General features: G+C 38.6%; 1 protein-coding gene across 2 annotated transcripts in view; it reads right to left on the bottom strand.

Annotated features, from left to right (window-relative positions):
* Window positions 1–5,277: 5,277 nt before the first annotated feature.
* Window positions 5,278–26,058, bottom strand: part of LOC126271548 (transmembrane and coiled-coil domain-containing protein 6) — a 46,809-nt gene continuing 26,028 nt past the window's right edge. For both annotated transcript variants that reach the window (XM_049974163.1, XM_049974162.1), the window contains exons 3-4: window positions 18,900–19,075; window positions 5,278–5,829 (exon numbers count right to left, since the gene is read on the bottom strand). In XM_049974163.1, the coding sequence (XP_049830120.1) occupies window positions 5,355–5,829; window positions 18,900–19,075 (651 nt within the window). In that variant the 3' untranslated portion in view covers window positions 5,278–5,354. The remainder of the gene's footprint in view (window positions 5,830–18,899; window positions 19,076–26,058) is intronic.

Genomic DNA, 26,058 nt, shown 5'->3' with positions numbered 1-26,058 from the left:
TGCAATTTTATGAATTCAGTACTTAGTTATGAATTGTTCTAATTTTTACTTTTAACAAAAAAAGAAAGAAAAATGCCTATTCTTCACCTAACAATAATAACTTCACACTGAAATCTGTACACAGATGAGCTTCAGTGTACTACACCCCATTGTGACATTACTGGCAAAGGAATTATGTTGTTATTTATATTTCTGAATTATGTTAATATTTAGAAGAGTAAAGAAATAGGGCTCGAACTCAGACTACAATCAGGAAATAATAATATAATTTATACAGTATTCATTGTCACCAACATCACCACCACAACCACAACCACCCACTTCATACAGAGACGACAGAGGTACATGCAATTCATGAAAGTATTGCGCATTGTGTATAATCCTGATTACATGTTGTAGTTTTACAGGTGTTGGATGAATATGATCAGTTTTTTAAACTTGTGAAAAGAGGTTTTCAGCATAATTTGTTGATAATCTGCTAGTAAAAAATAGTCAATTAAGTGCTTGTAAGAAAGTTTCTCAGTTTTACAGCTGAAGTAATTGACAGTGGAAGTATGGCTTTCATTGGCTTCCATTGCTCCTTCCCACTGAAACTGCATGTTGCAAACCATTTCAGCATTTGTTTCAAATGCATCAACTTGTCTGGTTTGTTCCTACTAAGAGACTCCATTTTATTTCTTGTTACAATTATCTCACACCACTTGTTACCATTATTTACAAACAATCTTGTTGTTAGAACCTCTTTTGAAATATCTCTCATTAATGAATCAAATTGTAAAGCTGATGCCACAGCATTACTCAAAAAGAGCTCACCTAACTGCAAATACAATGAACTCCAAGAACAACCCACATGTCAACAGTGAAATATACTTACCAAAAGTGCTCAACGCAAGTTTTGCACCAGCCTGATGAGTTGCACTGTTGTGTTTTTGATCAGAAACTCCTTCTGAAACAGTATTTTGACCACAATCAACCGCTGTGTACTGCCACCAGTATGGTGGGACTGAAACGAAACCTGCATTCTCTATTAAGTTTGGTAGAGAGTAATGTGTCTCCAATTGTGAGCAGGACGAGTGGCTTGTGCTCGCTGTTCAGTCTCTCAACATGCCTCAAAGGCTCATTTCACACTGAGACTGTGCACACTCTTCCATCTTATGCCACGAAGTGTTGTTGGTCCAGTAAGTTGCCCACTACATGTATATACTCTGCCTCACAGTTTTTTCTTGAGGTCTGTAACACTGTATGGTGTATGCTACAAATTATGGCTCATACCCATGCAACGGAACTGTGCACTTACTGACTTACTTACTTACTTGTATTGTATTGTATGTGAACTGGGAACATAGAAATGATGGAGAGGCTCCGTCCCCGCCGCAGTCGCAGTGGTCCACAACCCCACGACGATTACTGCAGTCCACTTCACCCCTCCGCTGCCCCACACCGAATCAAGGTTATTGTGTGGTTCTGTCCCTGGTGGACCCCCCAAGGAACGTATCAGACCAGATGAGTGTACCCCTACGTTTGTGTGGTAGAGTAATGGTGGTGTATGCGTACGTGGAGAACTTGTTTGCGCAGCAATCGCCAACATAGTGTAACTGAGGCGGAATAAGGGGAAGCAGCCCGCATTCGCATAGGCAGATGGAAAACCGCATAAAAACCATCCACAGACTGGCTGGTTCTCCAGGCCTCGACACAAATCTTCCAGGCGTATTCATGCCGGGAACCAGGTGCTCCTTCCCACCTGGAAAGCCATGCGTTAGACTGCACGGCCAACCGAGCAGGCTACTTACTTACTTTCTTACTTACTTACTTACTTTCTTTCTTTCTTCCTTCTTTTTGAAGTGACAGTACATGGCATCTAAATGTCTATTACAGAAAACAGTTAATGTCTCACAGCACTATGCCATATGAAGAAGGTGGACAAGGGAAAGACTGGTATGGAAACTGAGTCAATAGTGTCTGTTCTTTTCACTTACAAGTGTGGGATTTCCATGAGGTCTGACAATTACGAAGGAAGAGTATTAGGCAACCAAGTATCAACGGACATCTTGTCCATGCGGCATCTGGCTCAGGTGGGAGGTGGACCACTCACATCATGGACACTCTCTTATCACTAACAAGGATAACTGAGTGCTGGATAGTAGAATGATGGGATATTCCAACTTACTGTCCAGCCCTTCAGTCAACATTTCACAACGGGTTCATCTTTTGTCATGTTAATCGAAAAATATGCAGTGTCTATGTTGTAAACTCATCCCTGCTGGAGGTAGGAATCAACTGAATGGAAAAGCTTGTGGTATCGGCAGACATGAAAAAAAAAAAAAAAACTGAGTATGCCTAATGCCAGTTGAAACTTGCAGTGCATCATCACGCGTTGGATGACTGCTCTAGGGCTACCATCATTTAGCGAGAATGTTCTTGAGCAGAAATGTTTTGATAACCTGATGGACAGTCCACTGAGGATCCAAGCATGTTACAATCTATGGGATGGAGAAACACAATACTGAATGTTACCCAGCAGCAGATTTCCAGTTCACCAATGTGCTCATCCATACTGCCTTTATTTTGGCTATTGTTTTGCTTTTATTTTAACATTGTTACTTTTTTAAGTTCATGAGATATGTTATTTTATTCCCTGCTGCCTATGAATCTAAGCCCACACATATTCGCAGAAATGCAAAACTTTTTCGGCTTTTTATACAGCCTTGACAAAATATACATTCAATTATTTTTCTGACAGATTGCCAGTTTCTACTACTCTTCTAGTGGTATGCACCACAATAACTAAAGTGTCACAAGTAAGTTGCATATTTTCCAAACTACTGATCTCTTCACTTACAAAACACACATTTCTCTTCAAATCCTTGCCATATTCTACACATAACCTTACTAAAATTTCGTTTAATGAAAGTATACACAGTTAAATTCATGCACTTTTAGACAGAAATTTTAAGCCCAGCCATTTGGAAACGTACCAACTTGCAGCATTTAATCCTCCACTTCGGCATGGCAGATTAAAATGAATAACTGCAGTCTCAAAGAAATTCTTATACTTTTTACCAATAGCATTTTCTACTTTTAGGGCAAATCTTATAGCTTCATTTGATTGCTTCAGCAGTTTGACTAAGAGATAGACTGATATGGACGTAGAAATACATTCACCTTCCTCGCTGTTAGCAACCTTTCTACCAGATACTCTTTTCATCTGTGAACAGACCTACCATCCAATCATATGTAAATGATAAAATATTTTTCCCATGTGGAAGTTTCTTTCTGTTTTATTTACATCATGATAAAATATTTAGTGATATACCCAGCTTATTAACGGAGAATCAATAGTCTGATGCGGACTCTGAACCACTATGTTACTTGGCATTTATCACCTACATAAAGGCGCAACTGACAAAAATTTCTGGAGACCACCTACAACTCTGAACCTTTGAATTAGTAGTCTGTCACTTAGTCACTTAGCCGTCTTTTAGTCTATGCTGATCAATATCTCTTTCTGGTACCTATATGCCATGTTTATTAATTTAAAATCGTGTAACACGATTCGACTTAAAACTGTCTGGTGTAAACCACTGAGTGCTCTTCAGTTAGCATTCTGACAGTATGTGGTATGACTGAGTTCGGACACTAGGTAAGTTACCATGTGTCAACTACAAATGTTATATGGCTTTTTGGCAGTCCTTCAATGTCCTCAGAAGGTCATTTGTCAATGTTTTCTTGATCACTGAGCCATCTAGTTCCTCAGCAATAGAAATTAGACAACTTGGGTATTTGGAATTCTGTGTGCAACTTCTCTCCACCTTACAGTTCTAACAATAATAATACAATGTGCTGCACTTCACTGCAATAAACAATAAAAGATCTGTATATCTGGTGAGGGAGTGAGATATGCCTCCTTGCCCAATTTAGGTGTTTGTGTGGATATGAATGTGATCACTCCCAAGGAAATGATGAAAACATAATAGTTTGTCACATAAGCTCCAACAAATGAATGCAACAGTTTCACAAACAGTTAGTTTCTCTGTGCTCCGTCAAAACAAATGTTTTTAACATTTTTAAAGTTGCATTCCATTTTGGAAGTTTTTACTCTTGAATTCCTTTATTGTAAAATAGTCCACATCCATTTATTTGTTGTTTTCATTTCTGTGAGAGGTCTATGAGGTATCTTGTTCTCACTACTTATCGCATTTACTCATATTCTATAACCAATAAGTAGTATGACAACTACAAAGACATTTCAATGACTGGATAGACAGTTCATAATGTTGTAAAAAAGTAAAATAAAATAAACAGCTAGAGGGAATTTCGAACATGGCTTGTCTGCTTTGCAGTCCAAAACTATGACCACTTACCCACAACACCAAAGTTCTTACACTTCACTCAATGTTGCACTTGTTAAGATTGGACCAGCCACTCGTTTTATTTTGCCTTTTTTTCACATTTCAATACACTTTCTTCCTGTTTTTTGCTTGATCTGTGTTCTGTGTTCGACAGGCTATCCATTGGACCATCTTACCACCAAATTTGAGGGGGGGGGGGGGGGTGGAGGGGGGTGCGCTGGGAGTTTCCCTTCTGAGTGTACAGAAATTTACAGTTTTACATGTAATACACTGAACTTACTTGTGACATTTAATTTTAATCATAACACACACAATGCCAAATGTTGTTGACGTCCATGGAACACTGTGTAGGTCTATTGTCAGTGTACACAGTATTTCCCTCTTGTCAATTATTAGAATATTTCTGTAATAATTTTCACAGAAGACCTCCTTGTCCATTGCCCCTTCAATCCCTTGTTTCTATCTATTGCCTTCCAATCTTAGACTTGTTCCAACAGACATCCTATACCCATCTTCTACTAGACAGATGATATTCTACAGCAGATTAATCCTAACACAGAAATTCTAGACTACACAATAGCAATTTGTACTTTTACGCGATATCAGTATTCTTTTCATCAACACAGTCACTGCTTCCTGCCATGGCCCAATCACTATAGCTTCAGGTTATTTTAATCACTTAAGTTACTTATCAAAGGTTCAGAGCTTACATGGTATATATAACTAAAAAGCATTATCTATTACTATAGCTATTTCTGTGTAGACCATACACCATAACAAGCTGAGAGACCTAATAAATCTGAGGAGTGGCTAGGAATCAAACTCAACTCTTACAAGCTACTGCAAGTCTTGTAACTCACTAAACTTCATGGGCATATACAAGCAAACAATAAATTTTGGGACATACTTGTCCCAACAAAACAAAATACATAACATAAATATATATTGCTTATCATCAAGATACAAAATATTAAATTGACATCAATTATTATTACACATCTATTATTATATATTCAGTGTAATGTTGGCTTTGAGAGTGTTACTAAGGCTTGGTTCCAGTTGTGATAAGAAGATCTCTGGTTCACACAAATGTTTGGCAATATTTCCAATAACCCACAATGATTCACATCTTAGATGAGGATATGGCGAACTCAGAAGTGTCCCAAACAATTCAAGCATGTGTTTCTGAGAATCTACTCCCTGCATCAGTTCCTCTACACATTCTTCCCTTCCTCCACACAAGTTCCCTATAATTCTAAGTAGTGCTGTTACAGTCACTATATCATTGCTTTTATTTTCACTGGCAAGTTTTCTCACCAATTCCAGCAAAAGGCTCGATGCTTTTGAGACAACAGAATTTTTAAGCATAATTATATCACACTTTTCAGTGCAGCTCAGAAGATAAATGACCCAGTTAACAGTTGGTTCTGTTGACATCAACGGGCAACTTTCCACAGCAATTGACTCAAGCTCATGGTCCCTGATAAAAGAAAAATGACAACATTGTAGATAATAAATCAGATCTCTATTACATGTAATTAACAAGATCTCACTTAGTGGTTTAATGTTATGTTGACAAAGTTTATAATTAAATGTCGAAGGACAAAAGGAGACAATTCCATTGCTCAATCTCACATTTTCTATCTCTCTCTCTCTCTCTCTCTCTCTCTCTCTCTCTCTCTCTCTGTGTGTGTGTGTGTGTGTGTGTGTGTGTGTGTGTGTCTGTCTATCTCTCTCTCTCTCTCTCTGTGTGTGTGTGTGTGTGTGTGTGTGTGTGTGTGTGTGTGTTTGTGTGCAGAATTTTGTCCCCACACTGTGACTTGGCACTAACGTCATCATTATATCATTACACCACTAGGTTTGATGCACTTGTAATCTGCATGTCTTTTACCTTAAACACAATATGAACACAAAATCTCTCCACAGAGAATCTGAAAAAGAAACTACAAAACAGGAAATACATGTGGGAGCCTGGGAGGGGTCTAATACAATGCCTTGGAATGGAAATTCTGCTAAGTACTAATCCACCCCTTAGTTTCTTAGAATCTGAAAACAAATCTTACAGAATGAAATTTGTTAGTGTATCAGAACACACACTAAACACAAACTTTTTTACTGATTAAAATATTTGTCTGATTAGAAAATAGAAAAAGAAGTGCTGTAACTTTCATAGGCAGCATACTACTGATGGCACTGTATATGACTGAAAGCATCACTCTGCAAGGCCACCTTACACACAGGCTAAAAAATGAACAATGGACATTGTAAATATGAGTGTGGCCATTCCTACAGAATGAAGTACCAAAATGTAGCATTAACTCAAACCAAACAATTAACAAAATATTTATTTTACTTACATACGTCATTAAGAAAGTGTAACAAAATGTACTTTCACGTGATGTTCACAACTGTCATTTTTCGTCCAGGTTCGGGATCACAATCACCCATCAATGTCTTACAGAAAATATGAACTACAGCATCCTAACTGTTACTTGTACATTTAACTGCAAGATTTACAAAAATGATTTTCACACAGTCTCCCCACTATCTGAAACTGTTAAAATTCGCCGACCAGTGCGGCCGAATGGTTCTAGGCGCTTCAGTCTAGAACCGCGTGACCACTACGGTCGCAGGTTCAAATCCTGCCTCGAGCATGGATGTGTGCGAGGTCGTGATGTCCTTAGGTTAGTTAGGTTTACGTAGTTCTAAGTTCTAGAGGACTGCTGACCTCAGATGTTAAGTCCCATAGTGGTCAGACCTATCAGAACCATTTTTGTTAAAATTCTGGAGAACCATGCTATGGTACAAATCGAATACCACTTATCTAACTATTAGTCAGCAGATCACAAGTTTTGCACTTTTTCTGCATTGTTATTATCTGTGGGAGTTTAAAGACTATCCAAAGAAAATTACTGGATCCATAGCCATCACAAAACTCTCTACAATAATGGTATACCGTATTTACTCGAATCTAAGCCGCACCTGAAAAATGTGACTCGAAATCAAGGAAAAAAATTTTTCCCGAATCTAAGCCGCACCTGAAATTTGAGACTCGAAATTCCAAGGGAGAGAAAAGTTTTAGGCTGCACATCCAAATCGAAACAAAGTTGGTCCACTGTAATACAATTTAGGTCGAATGAATGACGATACAGCTACAGTAGTTTGATTCGAGTTTTAAGCTTAGCAGTTAAGCTTTACCATGTAGCCATTGCTATGCCTCAGGTGCTCCGTCCGTATTTATATGGGTACCATTCCCTTATCACATGCTTTGTCTGGTTAGAATTGATTGCTTATTTTTCTTTGATCTGGTAAATGCCATTCTCTTTGTTATAGGTGTTTACATCACTCTAAGCTGAAAATGCATTACTGTACTGTGTCATGCATTGTTTGTCGCATTCTGATAAAGAGTGTTTATGACCTGCCGCCCCTCGCAGCATGCCTTGCTCTTGTGCGCACAGCCGCAGCTTTTTTAGAAAAAAGAGGAATCATCTCATTAGCGAAACAATGGCAAGAGACTGCTTGCTATTTGCTGTTACTTACACTGCTGCTTTCTTTGATAATGATCAACAAGAACCAAATAATAGACTGCGTATGATAGAAGATGTTCTGAATGAGAGTTTAGCGAAAAATTTTCTCTGGTTGAAAATCTGTGCAGAAGCCTCTGTAGTACATTACATTCTGTACAGACATTAGTCATCTTAGATTTAAAAATCTTGTTAATTGCCGTGCTTCATTTCTGACTGTATCACTATTAGGCATAAGAACAATACAAATATAAACATGACATGATATGTATATTATTCCACGTTTGCTGTTGTCTCACTCTAGTTTCGTAGTTTATTAGGCAGACAGGATTTAAATGAGATAGCAGCAAACACGAAAGAATACATGGCAAAATGTTTATATTGGTATTATTCTTAATGTGAAGAGAATACTGCATGTGATTCACATTTCATAAAAGTTCTTATTAGCAACGATCTCTTGTCCCAGGTAGGAAAAAATTCAGAAGGTAGAGTTGGCCATATTGACAAACATTCCAAACAATCTTGCCAGTCGGATTTTCATAGTACGCTGAAATGGTGCTACATTCGAAGATGAACAATACGGAATTTGTATTTACTTCCTTGGATAAAGTATGAAAATGCAGTGGTCGAAACTCGGAGCGGTGAAAAAAAGCTCGTCTTCCACTTTTTTTTTTTTAATTTACTGACGCAGAGGTTTTGTCGCCAGTATTTATCTTTGTGCCTGCAAAGCATACCCGTGTAGCGCTACATAATTCGACGGCAGAAGTTAGTTGTGGCGGCACCTACCAACATTTTTCAGAACTGCCGCTTACTTTGCACTCGATTCTAAGCCGCAGGCATGTTTCTGGATTACAAAAACCGTAAAAAAAAAGTGCGGCTTAGATTGAGTAAATACGGTACTTCTGGGTATGTAACCAACCTATCACTTCCAGTTTTGCACAGTTTCAACGACCAACACACTCATCATCCGCAGATGTGGTGAGTTGTGCTTTAGGTGTACTCACTGACTGACTCCAACCAGACTGTGAACTGTTGTTGGTCTCACGCCGCTATTTATAGCTGGTTTTGAGTTTGACTCCCAACATTAACTACACCCTTTCATGCTCTCTTATTTTTCAGACAATGCGCTGATATATCGTGAAATGTACATTATCTCAGTATGTCCCATCTCTGGTAGATCTGATAGCTGGTGTGGAGTTACTAAATTGAGGGCCAGAGACAAAAGCCTTGGTTGAACTGAAACCTCTCTCCCCGTTCATTAGGTTATCGGACATCTTTATTTCGACAGAATCCTTCATCAAACTGTCCCAGAAACTTGGTGTCTGCACCATGATACCAATCTCATCAAGTTTCACTTCATGGCAATATTCAGAGCAGTGGTTTGATCCCTTGTTTTAGTTGGGTGTGTCGCAGATTTTCCTTGCATTTCTCCTCAATTGTTCTCAAAGTCTGTCCTATGTAAGAAACCCCACTTTCACTTGGAATGTGGTGCACATCCCACGTTTGGAGACTAGATCATCTTTAACATTACAAAGAAGACTTTTTATCTTTGTTGACGGGAGTGAAATACAATGTAAGCATTGTTTCAATAGAAGTCTACCAATCTTTCTGGATACTCATCCAGCATTAAGTAGGTAAATGAATTGCGGATTCTCTTTCTCCATCTCAGTCTATACCTCTTTCTCAGGAGTTCTTGATTTTGACTGCAAAACCTGATAAAATTCTTCAAAAAGTCTCTCCTTGTCTGAATATGTTTGAGCTCTATGGACCAGAATCTTTAGCATAAAATTTCTTTGTGATTTCTGGTGGTGGCTCGATGTATGGAGAGAGAGAGAGAGAGAGATCAGAGTTTGTGGGTTTTCTATATATACTATGATCCAGAGATCTGTTTGGAACTCTCAGGTTTCTTAATTCCACATAGCTACACCAAAAATATATCATCCAAACCTTGCTATAAACTTGTTGGTTTGAACACAGCAGATTCTAATGCCTCTGCTTGGTAAGTACTCTACAGGTTTGAATGCAAACCTTTTCTGCTGCTTCCAGTGACAGCATGCACCACATAGCTGATGTAATCTGCTATTGGTAGCACATTTGGAGTGGGCACCAAATTTAGCCTTTGATTGTGGCATGATACACAATCATTAACCCACTCCAGACAGGTAGGGTCCCCTTCCGTATTGCTCCACTAGCGTAATTCCTGTCTGGCGCATCCACGTCGCGGGGGTGGGCATCCTACACTTCAGTAGGTCAGAGTGATAGGATGGCTGAGTTCAGGCAGGGACCCAATCCCATGGGGTATAACATGGAACCCATGCCCAGGGTTAGAGGTGAAGACCTTAATGGCAGCAATGGCAGAGAAGAAAGACTTCGGAGCGACAAAGATACCAAATGTGGCACCCCTCCTTTCTGGGGATTAAATGAGAAGGGAACCACTGCCTTTTGGTGGAGGAGAAACTCCAAAGGCGAAGGGACACAACCCCAACAGAAAATCGTTTCGTGCATTAGGCCTAGCAAGCCAGTAGGAAAGTCTTTATATACTGCTTTCTAAATGCAGATGAGCCTTGGAACAATCCGCTCAGGATTTGACCCCACTGCTTCTTCAAGTACTGGTGTGAATGATGGGATGATATTCATCAGTGCAAGAAAATGAAACCAAACAGACTAAAAACTAACCTTAACATATTAACCCTCAGTGCAAAAATGGAAGAATTGACAGATGTACTAACAGAGAGAAAGTTAGATATTTTGGGATTAAGCAAAATGAAGTGAAAGGGAATAGGTGAGAAGAATATGAGAGGAGGAGGAAAACTGTATTGGAGTGGGAATAACAGGTTTGGAAGAAACAGTGTGGCAGTGATGGTGAATAAGAATGTACAAAACTGTATTGAAAGTGTGAGATATCTATCAGACAGAATCATAATCTTAAACCCGAGATTCCAAAAAGAAACACTAAAAGTTATCCAGATTTATGCACCTCAAGTGGGATGAAGCAAAGAAAAGATGAATTAGAGAACCATATAGAGAGTGCTAATATGGTGATGGGAGATTTTAATGCTCACGTAGGCAAAGAGAGAAAGGGATCTGAGCAAGTATTGGGATGTTTTGCATATGGAGGCAGAAATGAAAAAGGAGAAGACTCCTGGGTTTGTGCCAGAGGAATGGAATGAAAATAGCAAACAGCTGGTTTACGAAGAGAGAAAGTCATGTTATCAGCAGATACAGTTGGGATGGAAGAACTGAGAGCGTAACTGATTATATTCTAGTAGATAGGGAATGGGGAGAGAAAGTAACAAATGTGAAGGTAATCCCAAATGTGAGTGCAGATGGAGACCATAGATTACTGGTGGGACAATGGAAAATGAATCAGTGTGCGAAAAACAGAAAACAGAAGAAAGTGCTGAGGATATGAGTTTGGAAACTGAAGTAGAGTGAAAGTGCAGAGAAGTATAGAGAATTAATCACACAAAAATTTCCAAAATCAGTTTTCTGTGGTGAAGAAAAATAATGGGGTTTATTCAAAGACACTTTAGTTGTAACAGAACAAAAAGTATGTGGTAAAGCATCTGAAAGGAAAAAGTAAGACAGACTAGTTGGTGGGATTATACCACAATCCAAGCAGTTAGAAGAAATGGAGCATGGAAAAAATGGTGGAAACTAAAAATGATGAGGACCGTAAAAGATATATACAGGAAAAGAAGAAGTACAAAGAAACAGTGGAAACAGCAAAGAAAAAGGCACGGGAAGAGCAATAAGAAAACGTTCTATTAAATGATGAAAAATAAAAGGAAGGCTTCTGAAGTACCAGTAAAGATTTAAAGAGAGGATGGTACTGTGATTGAAGATCCAGGGAATATAAAAGATCTCTGAAGAGAACATTTTAAGAAACTGTTAAAACACTGAGGAACAGGTACAACAGGAAACAATCAATAATGGAGAAGTTGAGAGAAGTTGGGAAGCAGAATCAGGTCAAATTACATGGGAAGAAATGGAAATAGATGTGAAGAAGATGAATGGAGGGAAAGCCCCAGGATCTGATGAAGTATCAGTTGACATGATAAGAGCAGCATATGCAGTGGCTGTACAGAGTACTGTCAAGTGTGTGGAGAAATAGTACAATACCTGATGATTGGAGAAGAGGAGACATTGTTCCCATTTTCAGAAAAGGCAATAAAAGACTTTGTAAAAACTTCAGAGGAATAACCCTTATGAGTCACACAGCCAAGATTTTTGAAAGAATTTTACTAATTCGAATAAGTGAAAAGATAGAAATGGAGCTGAGTGGAGAACAACATGGGTATAGAAAAGGAAGAAGCACAACTGATCTGATATTTTCTATCCGTCAACTGATGGAAAAAAGTTGGGAGTATAACTAAAGGGTGATAATGGTTTTTGTAGACATAGAAAAGGCATATGACTCAGTTAACAGGGAAAGACTCAGGGAAGAAATGAAGAAGATAGGTATAGAAGATGGATATATTAATGTAATAAAGACAATGTACAGAGGACACAATTGTAGAATTTGAACACCATTGGGGAACTCTGAATACTTCAAAATAAGAAAAAGACTTAAACAAGGAAATATTCTACCTCCTGTACCTTTTAATATTGTGATGAAATGAATAGGGCAGTTAAAGATACAGTAAACGAAAAAGACAAAAATATGATTTTTGCACATGATATGGTAATAGGGGGCGATAAAGAGGTAGATGTACAGTTAAAACTTGACATGTGGAACGAAATAATGAAAAGGCATGGATTAAAAATAAATAAAGATAAGAGTGAAGTAATGGAATTTAGAAGAGAAAGGGACCAATGGGAATATTACTTATGAATGCAGAACCCGTTAAAGTGGTAAACAGTTTCACTTATTTAGGGAGTGAAATATCTAATGATGGAAGAATAACCAATGAAATTAATAGGAGGTTACAGAAGGGAGGCAATTTCTACCAAACAATAAAACACCTGATTTGCAATAAGGAAGCTTCAGAAAAAGCAAAACTTTTTATGTATAAGAGTTATTACTTCCCTATGGTTACCTATGGGGGAGAAACATGGACAGTGACAGAAAGGGGTTGGAGCAGACTGCAAGCAGGGGAAATGAAATTTCTCAGAGCAGTTAAGGGAAAAATAAGAATGGACAGAGTAAGGAATGCAGATATTAGAAAGGACCTTAAACAAGAAAGTATGAGGGAAGAATTTGAAAAAAGAGATTAAGATGATACAAGGCATGTTAAGAGGATGCATGGGCAGAGACTTCCCAGAATTGTGGAAGAACTAAAGAGGGATGGAAAAAGACCTAGAGGGCACCCAAGAACACAATGGAAAAAGGGAGTGAGAATATCTGTGGAAAGGAAAGGTGTTATCTGGCAGCAAGTGGAGGAAAAAAAAGTGGTTGGAGGGCCGAGCTAAATGGAGAGGACTCGTTGGCACCCACACTCAGCAGTAGCTGGAGTGGGATCCAGACACTACAACCAAGCCCTTTAGCAGGGATTTTCACTGTTTACTCGTCCAGATGATGTCAGTGAGATCGATTATTATGTGGCTTTCTGAATCTTGTCTTAGCATTCTGTGAAAGTGATCAAATATCGGTTTCTGGCATGCAGACGCTTTCCACTGCACTGATTCAGCTCGCGAACACATCATATTGTCAACCCATTACTAATAATCTACAGACAGGTCTGTGGTAATGCCCCACCCCTCCACGAAATCATTTTATTTAACAGCACAGTCCCTACATACCCAATGGATGAAATTGAAATGTCCTGAAGGAACAGAAATATCTGTTTGCATGGCCTAATTATTTAGGCAGCTGCTTACATTAAACAGAAGATCTGGATTGAATCAGTGTCTGGAGGCACCACTGTCATTGCCAGGAGGAGACAATTTGCTACCCTTTCTGTTTACATACATTAATAATAAAATATTCTTCTATATATTCTGAGAACATTGATTGTTCACCACCACACATATTGTACATTAATCCTTGGAAGCCATTTTACATTTTTTAGCATGGAATAAGGTGGCCTAGAATCATTTCAAGTATGATTTTTAATTAAGCACTTGTCAGACAAGAAACATATATACTCCTCACGGAGTTGTACTGTGTCTAATTGTTCTTAATATACAGGGTGTACATAATTAAAGTGCCAGTTTCAAAAAACTATAGAAAGAGAAATACTGCTCGGAATGATGTCAAATTTGAACAGTGTATTATTGACACAAAGGGGAAACATCAACGAACAAAAAAAATTTATGAAAATTTGGCCAGCATCAGAATATGCACACCAATAGATGTGCAGCACACAGCTGTTCCTCAGTTTGTGTACGAGATTCCCTACATGACTGTGTCCATGAAGGATTGCATGCTGCTGATAAAGCTCTTTTACAAGAACAGTAACTGTATGCCAGTAGCCCTGCAGAAGTTCCACAAACTCAAGGTTATGAAAAAAGGCACTGGTCTGATGTCTGCTAGGGATCTGGAGAAACTGATTACAAAATTCAAAAAGAAAGCTTCTTTCAAAGTGCAATGTGGCAGAGGGAGGAAAGGAGTTGATCAAACAGCTGTCAAAGACATGAGTGACCAGTTCTCATCTAATCTCTGAAAATAACAGTTTTACCCATCTCTAATCAATAATACGCAGTTCAAATTTGATGTCATTCTGATCAGTAGTAATCTTTCTATGGCGTTTTGAAACTGGAACTTTAATTATGGACACCTTGTATGTCAATGACTTTCCAGACAGGTTCTCTTTGCTTATGAGAACATTATAGTCACTGAACTCCTATTAGTAAAAGAAACTGAAACCCTGAAGGATGTTCACAATTGGGCAGAATGTAATAAGTTAACACTGAGTATAAAGAAAATAAACAGTATGCACTACAGCATTAAGAGGCAAAACAGTCCTGTTGGATTAAGTATAGATGATAAACTAAAGCATTACAAACACAATGTTTTTAAAGATGAATTGTGATTGTCAATTGACATGGAATACACACACCAAGGTATTGGCAAAAATAACACCAACAGAAAGTTTTGCTCTTAGGATTCTATCATCAGTTTGTAACAGCCAATGTCTTATTTTGACATACTACTCCTACATATTCATTTCTTAGTAATCGGAATTTTTTGTCACAAAACATGGACACCATTTTTAAAATGCATGGGCCATAAGAATAGTAACAAAAGTATTAGACCACTTCATCCTAAAGAATTGTTTCAACAAACTAGGTATCCTTTCTCTAACAAATTAGTCTAGCTACCTATCTGTTTTACATACTGAGAAAAACATTATTAAGTATTTAACTAACAGTTATACACATAATGATGGAACACAAGCCAGTTGTCTACAAAAACAAATAAACTTGAAACAGAACTTTCTATTAGGGAATGAAATTATACAATAAATTGTTCAAGAAGATGAAAAAGACTATTAAAATATATCTGTTCAAAAATGCAGCTACAACATTTTTCATAAGTAATACATACTACACACACAAAGGGTACTTAGAGGAATCAAGATCAATGGTTAATAATGCAAGGGGATAACTACAACACCTTGTCACATCACAATACACGATTACAATGTAATGCTTTGACAGGAAAACCATGTGCCAAGGTCTACAGTGCATGATAGTAACATCATTCTCCTAACTTCAACATCTCACTTTTTGTGGGGTGCCAACTCAGTTTTTCAGGTGAAGTGTGGACATGAAGACGTGCATGGGGCACCACGGCATGTTTACGGATCCAGAGTCAATTTTCCGAATGGGCTGGAGTTCATATCAGCACAAAAAAGGGGAATATGTCCCGGGCAGAATTAGGGATGTAAAAGAATGGAACTAGCTTTTTCACTTAAGACATTTAGATGAAAACATCATGACATAGTCTCACTTTTTTACTTGTTAGTACTAGTACCCAAGTCACATAACATAATGCATCGTGTCAAGTAAAGTAAGACGATACATCACGTCATGTTGTGTAACATGGTACATGCCATCATGTCATCCAACAAGGAATTTGTCATGTTGTGCAATATGATGCAACACTTCACTAATGTTTAGGATGGGTGCAACCCCCCCCCCCCCCCCTCTTCCACACTTTCTATTACAGGTCCACCCCCACTGTCAGATACTTACTATTGCAGATGCATCCCACTCTCTAAAAGCATAAATTAGTGTCTATTTGGTTTTACATTCTTCACCATACGTTTATCAGTGGGTGGATTTGGGAGAGAAATTGTCCCCTGAGGGGGGGGGGGGGGGAGGAAATGACCGCCCCCCCCCTCCAACCTAGAAACAAAAAATTGTTGTAGCATCCCCAAGGAACAAATTCACCTCCAGAAATTTTATTTCACCAGAAAAACTTTTTTAGCTATTTCAGATATGCTCTTCAGCTATATGATTTTATGTATTGTTTACTATGGCTGACAAATCATCTGCCTTTTGAGCACAGGATCAGGGGCCTTGCTCTATAAACTGCATGATGCATGTGTGCCAATGCATTGCAGTAAAGAGAACTCTATGCACTAGGGAAGTAGGGTTAACTCATAAAAGAGTGTGAATATATCAAAATGTTTCGATTTAAATGTCTTTGAAGCTGGCATATAGGTCAAAAAGCTAGTTCGCTTCTTTTACATCCCTAACTCTGCCCAGGACATATTCACCTTTTTTGTGCTATGTAGGACCATTTTTCATTCTAGTTCATTTACCATAATTTTGACACTGGACTGCCATACCTTGATACCTTGGCAAACAATGCAGATTTCTGTTGACTCAGGCAACATCTGATCCAACATAGGTCTTTTTATTGTTTTTCAAATCATGTTGCTTATATTGTGGCAGCAGATAAAGCTTCCACAAAGCAGCAATAGTACAACCATTAATTACATGTATTTGTCTACCTTCTCCAAGAATTTGAAACAATTTGCACAAGTCTGGAACACAAAAGTGGCACACTTTTAACTAAAAAAAAGTGTTTTTGCACAGAAAATCTGAATGAAGGTAGATTTTTAAAAGTGGGTTTTCAATTTCATTGTAAGAAAGTATTTTTCATTTATATGATCCACTTTTAAAAAAATTTCTGCACATTCAATTCATGTAAGAACAAATTTTACAAGCTACATTTAGGTCAACTTTAAACGATTGTGTCTCAACAATTAGTATGATTACTGAATTTAAAAAATTCATTTGGACTTGTATTTACCTTCATCAAAAGTTTGAACTGATTCGTACAAGTTTAGCACATACAAGTGGCTTGCTTCCAAACCTTCCAGAAAAATGTGTTTTCTGCATATAAAATCCAAAAAAAGCAAGATTTTTTCAAATGGTTAAAATTTATCTTAGATCAAGATTGGATACACCAGAGGACCAAATTTGAACCAACAGTCTTGCTCCAGTCCAATGTATTTAAAAGGCGACTGTTTTTGCACATAATATCTGAATGAGGGGATGGTTTTTGCATGTAAAATCTGAAGAGTGCAAGTATAAATGGTGCCATTGGCCGAGCATTAATTTCAGCCCAATTAAATTTTTTTGCAAAAGGAATTAATCAATCTGCACAGTTTCCCTAAGTGCTGGTTTGTCATTCAAATCTTGCACAGCATACTGTAACATATCTACAGTAAGAGAGCTGTTTGAATGGCTATACAAATGGCCACTGGTCCTGTCTCAACCAAAAACCTTTTACTCCATGTTCCTAACTCAGACAGGAACCAAGCATCAACCAAGGACACCCTCACCACTGCCCCAAATCATGATTCTGTGTGCAGCATTTGCATACATATTTGTTAAAGCACTTTCCATATCTTTATAAGATGAACCCTGGACAAATAAATAAATGTCATGTTAACAATGAGACTGCTGAATAAAATGATCATCAGCTGTATCCAATGTGCCAAACTAGCATCAAATAAAATATTCTCATCACATTGTGAAGCCAGTTCTTCAATTATCACTAGGCAGCAGTTCTCATCTTCCCTCCATCTTTACACCCTTGTTACTCATATTACTACAGCAAATCTTTTTGTGTTGTTTTGTCACTTTATTATGTCATGTTTTGTACCCAAGCTTCTTTGTTATGCCTCTTCCACCTTATCTCATTTTTTCTCTGATGATACCTTTCCTCCTACCTGTAAATTATGTGTCTTTTTATGACTAGTATTTAAAATATGGTTATAGGTTCCAAGATATTTCTTTGCTGGTCACTAGAGCTCAGTTCGAGGCAGGGCTCAAAAGTGAAGACTATTCTACTCCAGTCAATGAGACTGCAGGCCAGAGATGGGTCAAGACACCCCAGACAGTGGTGGGATACCAATCTGACTGTCACCGATGATCTGGGGTGCCATTTCTTTTCATAGCAGGACCTCTTTGGTTGTCATCCGCAGCACCCTTACAGCACAGTGTTATGTCAATAATTTTCTACAACCCGTTTTGTTGCCCTTCATGGCAAGCAATCTTGGCTTACATTTCAGCAAGATAATGCTCACCCACACACAATGAGTGTGCCTACTGCTTGTTTTCGTGCTTGCCAAACTGTACTTTGTTCAGCAGGGTCACCAGATCTCTCTCCAAATGAGAACATTTGGAGCAATATGAGCAGGGTCCTCCAACCAGCTTGGGATTTTGATGGTCTGATGCACCAACTGGACATAATTTGGCACAGCATCCATCAGGAGGGCATCCAACAGCTCTATCAATCAATGCCAAATCGAATAACTGCTCGCATAAGGGACAGAGGTGGACAAATGCAATACTGACTTTTTTGTCTTAGAGCGTAAATAAAATTTATTGTTAGTTATTAAATCCAGTTTCTACTATCTTTCAGTTCTTCTAAAAATGTGAGCTTTGTTTCGAACAACTATGAATACTGTATAAAGCCATTTTATCCTATAATATTTACACCTCACAGTTGCAATCATGAGTTATTGTCATTATAAAATTACAGTAAATTTAAACTGCTGCTTTTTGTCATTGAAACTGCACAAGATCACAAAAAGAACTAACTTCTTGCCTTCTAAAAACTTACTCTATAAAAGTGATTCCTGTCCTTGTGTACATCATAAGAGCATAAACTGCTGACTGAATGACACTTCCCATAGTAATGAGTTGCAGAATCTTTGGCAAAAGACCTTGAGTTTTTAATATTGACCAAGGCTTCTCACCACTTCCTGCCAAGTTTCCAAGAGTCCAGAGGCAAATATCCTTTAAGAGATGATTAGGAAAAAAAGGTCCATTAATTTCACATTCGCTACAGACCCTTATACTGTATTTTGTGATAAAATGCATATTTATCTTTGGGAAAAAATAAAGCAATAAATACAGGAAACACAAGCAGAAATGTTATCTGATTTACTATAATCACACCATTACATTATGCATAAATAAGTTGCTTATGACATATTGTTACAAGCTTCCAATTAATTATTGATAAGCTGTAGTACACACTATTACTGACATATGTTGTAGCTACATAAAACAATATTTTTGTAGACAGGCAGACTGTGGACTTTGAATTTTCTGTCTTGCATTTATACCGCTACGGCACATACATCTAACAATATTACTAGTTACTGAATTACAGTTATTCAAGATGACTCAAAAGTCACTGTGTAAAATAAAAGGCATATATAGTGAGTCTCTGAATGAGAGAAAAATGAGAATGAAGATTATAAATATTTATCACTATATGTGTAAAACTGTAAAAGCAGGTTAAACCCTTATGTCCCACTGAGAGCAAAGTCATTTGCAATAGAGCATAAGCAGGGATTGGTGCAGGAAAATTGTCCACACCTTTGAATTAAGTGATTTAGGGAAACCAGATAAAATCTAAATATGGATGGTCAGACTTGGATTTGAGTCTGACACCCCCAAATCTGGGTCCAATGTTTCGACTATAGTGCTCTCTGGGTCTGTTGTAAGCAACAAATGTAAGACGATACTAAAAGAAGTGTAGTGGTAAGAAAAAGGTGTAACAAAATTGGAGTATGGTTTTTATGTTCTTCAGTTTACACAAACAGGAGCTGCGCTTACAGTACAGTCATACTTAAGTACAAATATTGACAAGCCAACACCACAAAGAAATTGCATTAGACAACAGATATCCAAGACCAATGGTTGGCCACATACTAGGCAAAGGACAGGCCAACATACCGCACAAGATTGTTGACATGCGTCACACCATTACACATGTAATATCATTTGAAAATATCCTGCTATGTTATTCATCGAAGACAACACGCATTGCTCTGCTGAGTGTCAAATGGTTTCATTCAGTGTCTCTCTATGTATAGCCCTACACTTTGTTTTACTCCTATTATGCAGTTAGAAGTTTCTTCACAGTGATTGGAAGTTCCCTCTCATTATGACCTATTCTACTGGATGTATATCTATCTAGTGCATGGTCAACTCCTCTCTTAAATGTGAGCCACAGTTTTCCTACATGCTCCTTCCCTGTGCTGAAAGTTTCAACTTCCTCACTGAGATATGGCACGACTGACTTTTTGTATAATTTACTGAACATATATAGCTTTCTGCTTGTTTTAGTTATCCTTTGTAATCATTCTTGCCACAACCATATCACAGTCACTGATCCCAGTTTCGATGTGGAGATCCTCAAGGTGGTCAGGTCTATTTGTTGCCATTATATCCCATATATTTTCATCAAGAGTGGGCTCCTAACTATCTGTTCTACCAGTTGTACACCTGGTAGAAGTACAACTTTTCTTCCACGTTTACTGATAGGTGGCGACAACCGTAAGTAGCGGTCGAAAGAAACAGATCACAGACGTCAGGCAGTTAGCTTGGACCTCACTCAACATAACATCATTCAAACATTAGTTGATTTGTGTCTGCATCAAGTTGTTCTTGATTAAAAATGTCAGTTTATGAGCCCAATTCTCATCATTTGGGGGAAGTGTTAGTCTCATCGAATGCTCTCAAGTACGTATGGTGGTTGTTGTGGTCTTCAGTCCTGACACTGGTTTGATGCAGCTCTCCATGCTACTCTATCCTGTGCAAGGTTCTTCATCTCCCAGTACCTACTGCAGCCTACATCCTTCTGAATCTGCTTAGTGTAATCATCTCTTAGTCTCCCTCTGCGATTTTTACCCTCCACGCTGCCCTCCAATGCTAAATTTGTGATTCCTTGATGCCTCTAAAAAGGTCCTACCAACCGGTCCCTTCTTGTCGTCAAGCTGTGCCACAAACTCCTCTTCTCCCCAATTCTGTTCAATACCTCCTCATTAGTTATGTGATCTACCCATCGAATCTTCAGCATTCTTCTGTAGCACCACATTTCGAAAGCTTCTATTCTCTTCTTGTCTAAGCTATTTATCGTCCACGTTTCACTTCCATACATGGCTACACTCCATACAAATACTTTCAGAAACGACTTCCTGACATTTAAATCTATACTCGATGTGAACAAATTTTTCTTCTTCAGAAACACTTTCCTTGCCATTGCGAATCTACGTTTTATTTCCTCTGTACTTCGACCATCATCAGTTATTTTGCTCCCCAAATAGCAAAACTCCTTTACCACTTTCAGTGTCTCATTTCATAATCTAATTCCCTCAGCATCTCCCAACTTAGTTCGACTACATTCCATTATCCTCATCTCTGACAGGTTTACAATGTCATCGGCGAACCTCAAAGTTTATATTTCTTCTCCATGGATTTTATTGCTTGCTCACCTGTCTCACTCCCTTCCCAACCATTGCTTCCCTTTCATACCCCTCGACTCTTATAACTGCCATCTGCTTTCTCTACAAATTGTAAATATCCTTTCGCTCCTTGTATTTTACCCCTGCCACCTTCAGAATTTGAAAGAGAGTATTCCAATCAACATTGTCAAAAGCTTTCACTAAGTCTACAAATGCTAGAAACTTAGGTTTGCCTTTCCTTAATCTTTCTTCTAAGATAAGTCGTAGGGTCAGTGTTCCAACATTTCTACGGAATCCAAACTGATCTTCCCCGAGGTCGGCATTTATCAGAATTCGCGTTAGTATTTTGCAGCTCTACAGAATCCAAACTGATCTTCCCCAAGATCGGCATTTATCAGAATTCGCGTTAGTATTTTGCAGCTGTGACTTATTAAACTGATAGTTCGGTAATTTTCACATCTGTCAGCACCCGCCTTCTTTGGGATTGGAATTATTACATTCCTCTTGAAGTCTGAGGGTATTTCACCCATCTCATACATCTTGCTCACCAGATGGTAGAGTTTTGTCAGGACTGGCTCTTCCAAGGCTGTCAGTAGTTCTAATGGAAAGCTGTCTACTCTGGGGGCCTTGTTTCGACTCAGGTCTTTCAGTGCCCGGTCAAACTCTCCACGCAGTATCATATCTCCCATTTCATCTTCATCTACATCCTCTTCCATTCCCATAATATTGTCCTCAAGTACATCACCCTTGTATAGACCATCTATATCCTCCTTCCACCTTTCTTCTTTCCTTCTTTGCTTAGAACTGAGTTTCCATCAAAGTTCTTGATATTCATGCAAGTGGTTCTCTTTTCTCCAAAGGTCTCTTTAATTTTCCTGTAGGCAGTATCTATTTTACCCCTAGTGAGATAAGCCTCTACATCCCTACATTTGTCCTCTAGCCATCCCTGTTTAGCCATTTTGCACTTCCTGTCGATCTGATTTTTGTGACGTTTGTATTCCTTTTTGCCTGCTTCATTTCCTGCATTTTTATATTTTCTCCTTTCATCAATTAAATTTAATATTTCTTCTGTTACCAAATGGTTTCTACTAGCCCTCATCTTTTTACCTATTTTATCCTCTGCTGCCTTCGCTATTTCATCCCTCAAAGCTACCCATTCTTCTTTTACTGTATTTCTTTCCCCCATTCCTGTCAATTGTTCCCTTATGCTCTCTCTGAAACTCTGTACAACCTCTGGTTCTTTCAGTTTATCCAGGTCCCATCTCCTTAAATTCCCACATTTTTGGAGTGTCTTCAGTTTTAATCTACAGTTCATAACCAATAGATTATGGTCAGAGTCCACATCTGCCCCTGGAAATATCTTACAATTTAAAACCTGGTTCCTAAATCTCTGTCTTAGCATTATGTAATCTATCTGATACCTTTTAATATCTCCAGAGTTCTTCCATTTATACAACCTTCTTTCATGATTCTTGAACCAAGTGTTAACTATGATTAAGTTATGCTCTGCAAAAAATTCTACCAGGTGGCTTCCTCTTTCAAGAAAAATATTGTAAGGATGCTATTAGTGAAAGAAGGTGTCGTGAATGGTTTCAATGCTTCCAGAATGGCAATTTTAACATCGTAGACTGGCATAGTGATGAAAGAGAGAATGTTTTCAAAGATACATAACTGGAGACATTGCTGAGTGAAGACTCGCATCAAACTCAAGAGGAATTCGCATGATTAGTGGGAGTCACACAGCAAGCCATTTCAAAACATCTCAAGGCTATGGGCATGATTCAGAAAGAAGGAACTTGGGTCCCGTGTGAGCTGAAACCAAGAAACGTTGAATGGCGTTTGTGTGTTAGTGAACAGTTGCTTCAGAGGCAAAAACGGAAGGGATTTCTGCATCGCATTGTGACTGGGTACGAAAAATGGACTCATTACGATAACCCTAAATGCAAAAATCATGGGGATATTCTGGCCATGCTTCCAAGTCGATGGCCAAACTGAATATTCATGGCTCCAAGATCATGCTCTGCATTTGGTGGGACCAGCTCAGCATCATGTACTATGAGGTGTTAAAACCAAGTGAAACAACCACAGGTGCTCGTTATTGAATGCAATTAATGTGTTTGAGCAGAGCATTAAAAGATAAACTGCCGCAATACCGTGAGAGGCATGATAAAGTGACTTTGCAGCACAACAACGGTCGACCCCACCTTGCAAAAGAGGTCAAAATGTACTTGGAAACATTAAAATGGGAAGTCCCACCCAACCCGCTGTATTCTCCAGACATTGCTCCCTTTGACTATCACCTGTTTAGATCAATGGCACATGGCCTGGCTGACCAACACATCAGATCTCATGAAGAAGTCACAAATTGGATCTATTTGTGGATCATTTCAAAAGATGGATGATCTTTTCGATGCGGGATTCGTATACTGGCCAAAAGATGGGAGAAAGTAGTGGCCAGCAATGGAAAATACTTTGAATGATACAAGTGTAACCAATTTGTTTCATTAAAGCATCAGATGTTGAGGAAAAAACGACGGAAGCAAAGTTGTACACCTCATAGATGGTTTTCAAAAAAGGCATTTAGTAAAGTTTCACAGGATGTTGTATCATGCCTGCCACTAACAAAACTGTAATTTTACTAATCAACTGTTGGATGATTAAAGTCTTCACTGATGACTACAGTATGATTACGGAACTTAGGTACAAGTGAACTGAGGTTTTCTCTAAAGCTTTTGGTTACATCAGATGAGTCTGGTGGGCGACAGAAGGATCCAATTATTGTTTCAGGCCCGCCCCCCATAGTGAATCTTGTCCAAACAATCTCACACAGAGTTTCTATGTCTATCTCAGAGGAGTTGAGCTTCTTGTCTACTGTGACAAATACACCACCTTCAGGTCCCATTTGCCTATGCTTTCCCCAAAAATCTGAGTGCTATCAATTTCAGGTTTCAACTAGTTTTCAGTACCTAGTATTACTTGAACTTCACTGCTTTTTGGGATAACTTCAAAGTGACACTTTGTTGCGAATGCTTTGGTAGTTAACCATTAGAATTTTAATACTCTCACCTGTAAGAGGCATTTCTTTCAGTCTTACACTGGTACTTCTGGGTTTCCTACAGCTACCATTATATGGATAGGATAGAGAGTTGCCTAATCTAGAAAACACACACACACAGTCAGCTACCTGTGTAGCTACCTCTGACGTGTAGTGCACATTGAACCATTTAGGGGGACCCTACCATTCTTGACAGTATGGCACAAGTCCAAGAAGTCACAGCCTAGCTTGTCAAAGAACCTTCACAGTCTCTGGTTCAGTCCTTCCACTTGACTCAGAACCAAAGGGCCATGACCAGTTCTGAGGACAATACTGCAAATTGTGAGCTTCAATGAAACTTGAAACTCCAAGCACAAGGCTGATCTAAACTTTCTCTTCCAGTTGCTGAATTGAGATAAGTATGACTTTAGAGCCCAGACAACATGCATCATTTGTTCCAACACGCACCACAATCTGCAGTTGGTTGCACCCAGTTCCCTCAATGGCTGCTGGGATAGCCTCTCCAACATGTTGAATGAGGACCCCAAGCATACACACTGAGTGTACCTTGTGTCCTTACCTGTTCCTTGCTGCCATTTACCTAAGAGGTACCACCACTGGCTATACGTTTGAACTGCTGACAATTAATAGACCCCTACCATTTTGCATTTGCGCCGTCTTGCCACTGGACAAAACAGGTTTCCCAAAAAAGGTAAAGTGAGTCCCACAGGCTCAGTTTTAATTTTAGTGAGAGATAGCACCTGAAACTTGTCAGTTAGAGGGATCAGTACAACACCATGAGTTCTCCCTAGTCACCATCCACTCTATTCAGGACACCTAGATTTACCACTGACACACCACTCACAGTCAAGTGAACGAGCACTGACTGATCTTGTACCTTATGCAGAGGAGACAGGATCCACTGGAGAGGACAGTACTCAAGGTACCTCTAGCATGTGTATTACAGGTGCACGAGTCTCGGGAGCTCTTCCAACACACCAATTCACAACAGCTGCCAATTGTTTGACAGTAGCCAGGGCACTTTCCAGCTGCTTACGGATGTCAACCAATTATTCATCCTGTGTTCGAGAACAGCATCCATTGGGGCTGCATTTTGGCTGGTGCAATATATTACAGAGCAGTGAATAATTAACTTTAAATTAAGGTCACTGGTTATCTTTTAATCTGTTGTGCTAAAAAAATGTTAATTCTCTATCAGAATTGTAGCAAATACACAAAACAAGATTTCCAATTATGCAACACTAAAACCTGTGGTAAAAATTATGAGTTTCCTAAAATGTTTTGAGGTTAATTATAGTTGTTAGCAACTCAAAAACAGAGCCTATTTATGATAAATGTAAATAATATATATTGGGCCACTCCTTTTGAAGGGGAAGCTAGATGTAACATAATATGTTTGTTAGAATATCTGCAACAAGTACTAAATCGTAAATGCTGATTTACTACAAATTACTAATAGATTACTCAAA

The sequence above is a fragment of the Schistocerca gregaria genome, chromosome 1, assembly GCF_023897955.1.
Source record: "Schistocerca gregaria isolate iqSchGreg1 chromosome 1, iqSchGreg1.2, whole genome shotgun sequence".
In the NCBI taxonomy this organism is placed as follows: domain Eukaryota; kingdom Metazoa; phylum Arthropoda; class Insecta; order Orthoptera; family Acrididae; genus Schistocerca; species Schistocerca gregaria.
Note: the sequence above shows the minus strand (reverse complement) of the source record. Positions and strands in the feature narration are given on the sequence as shown.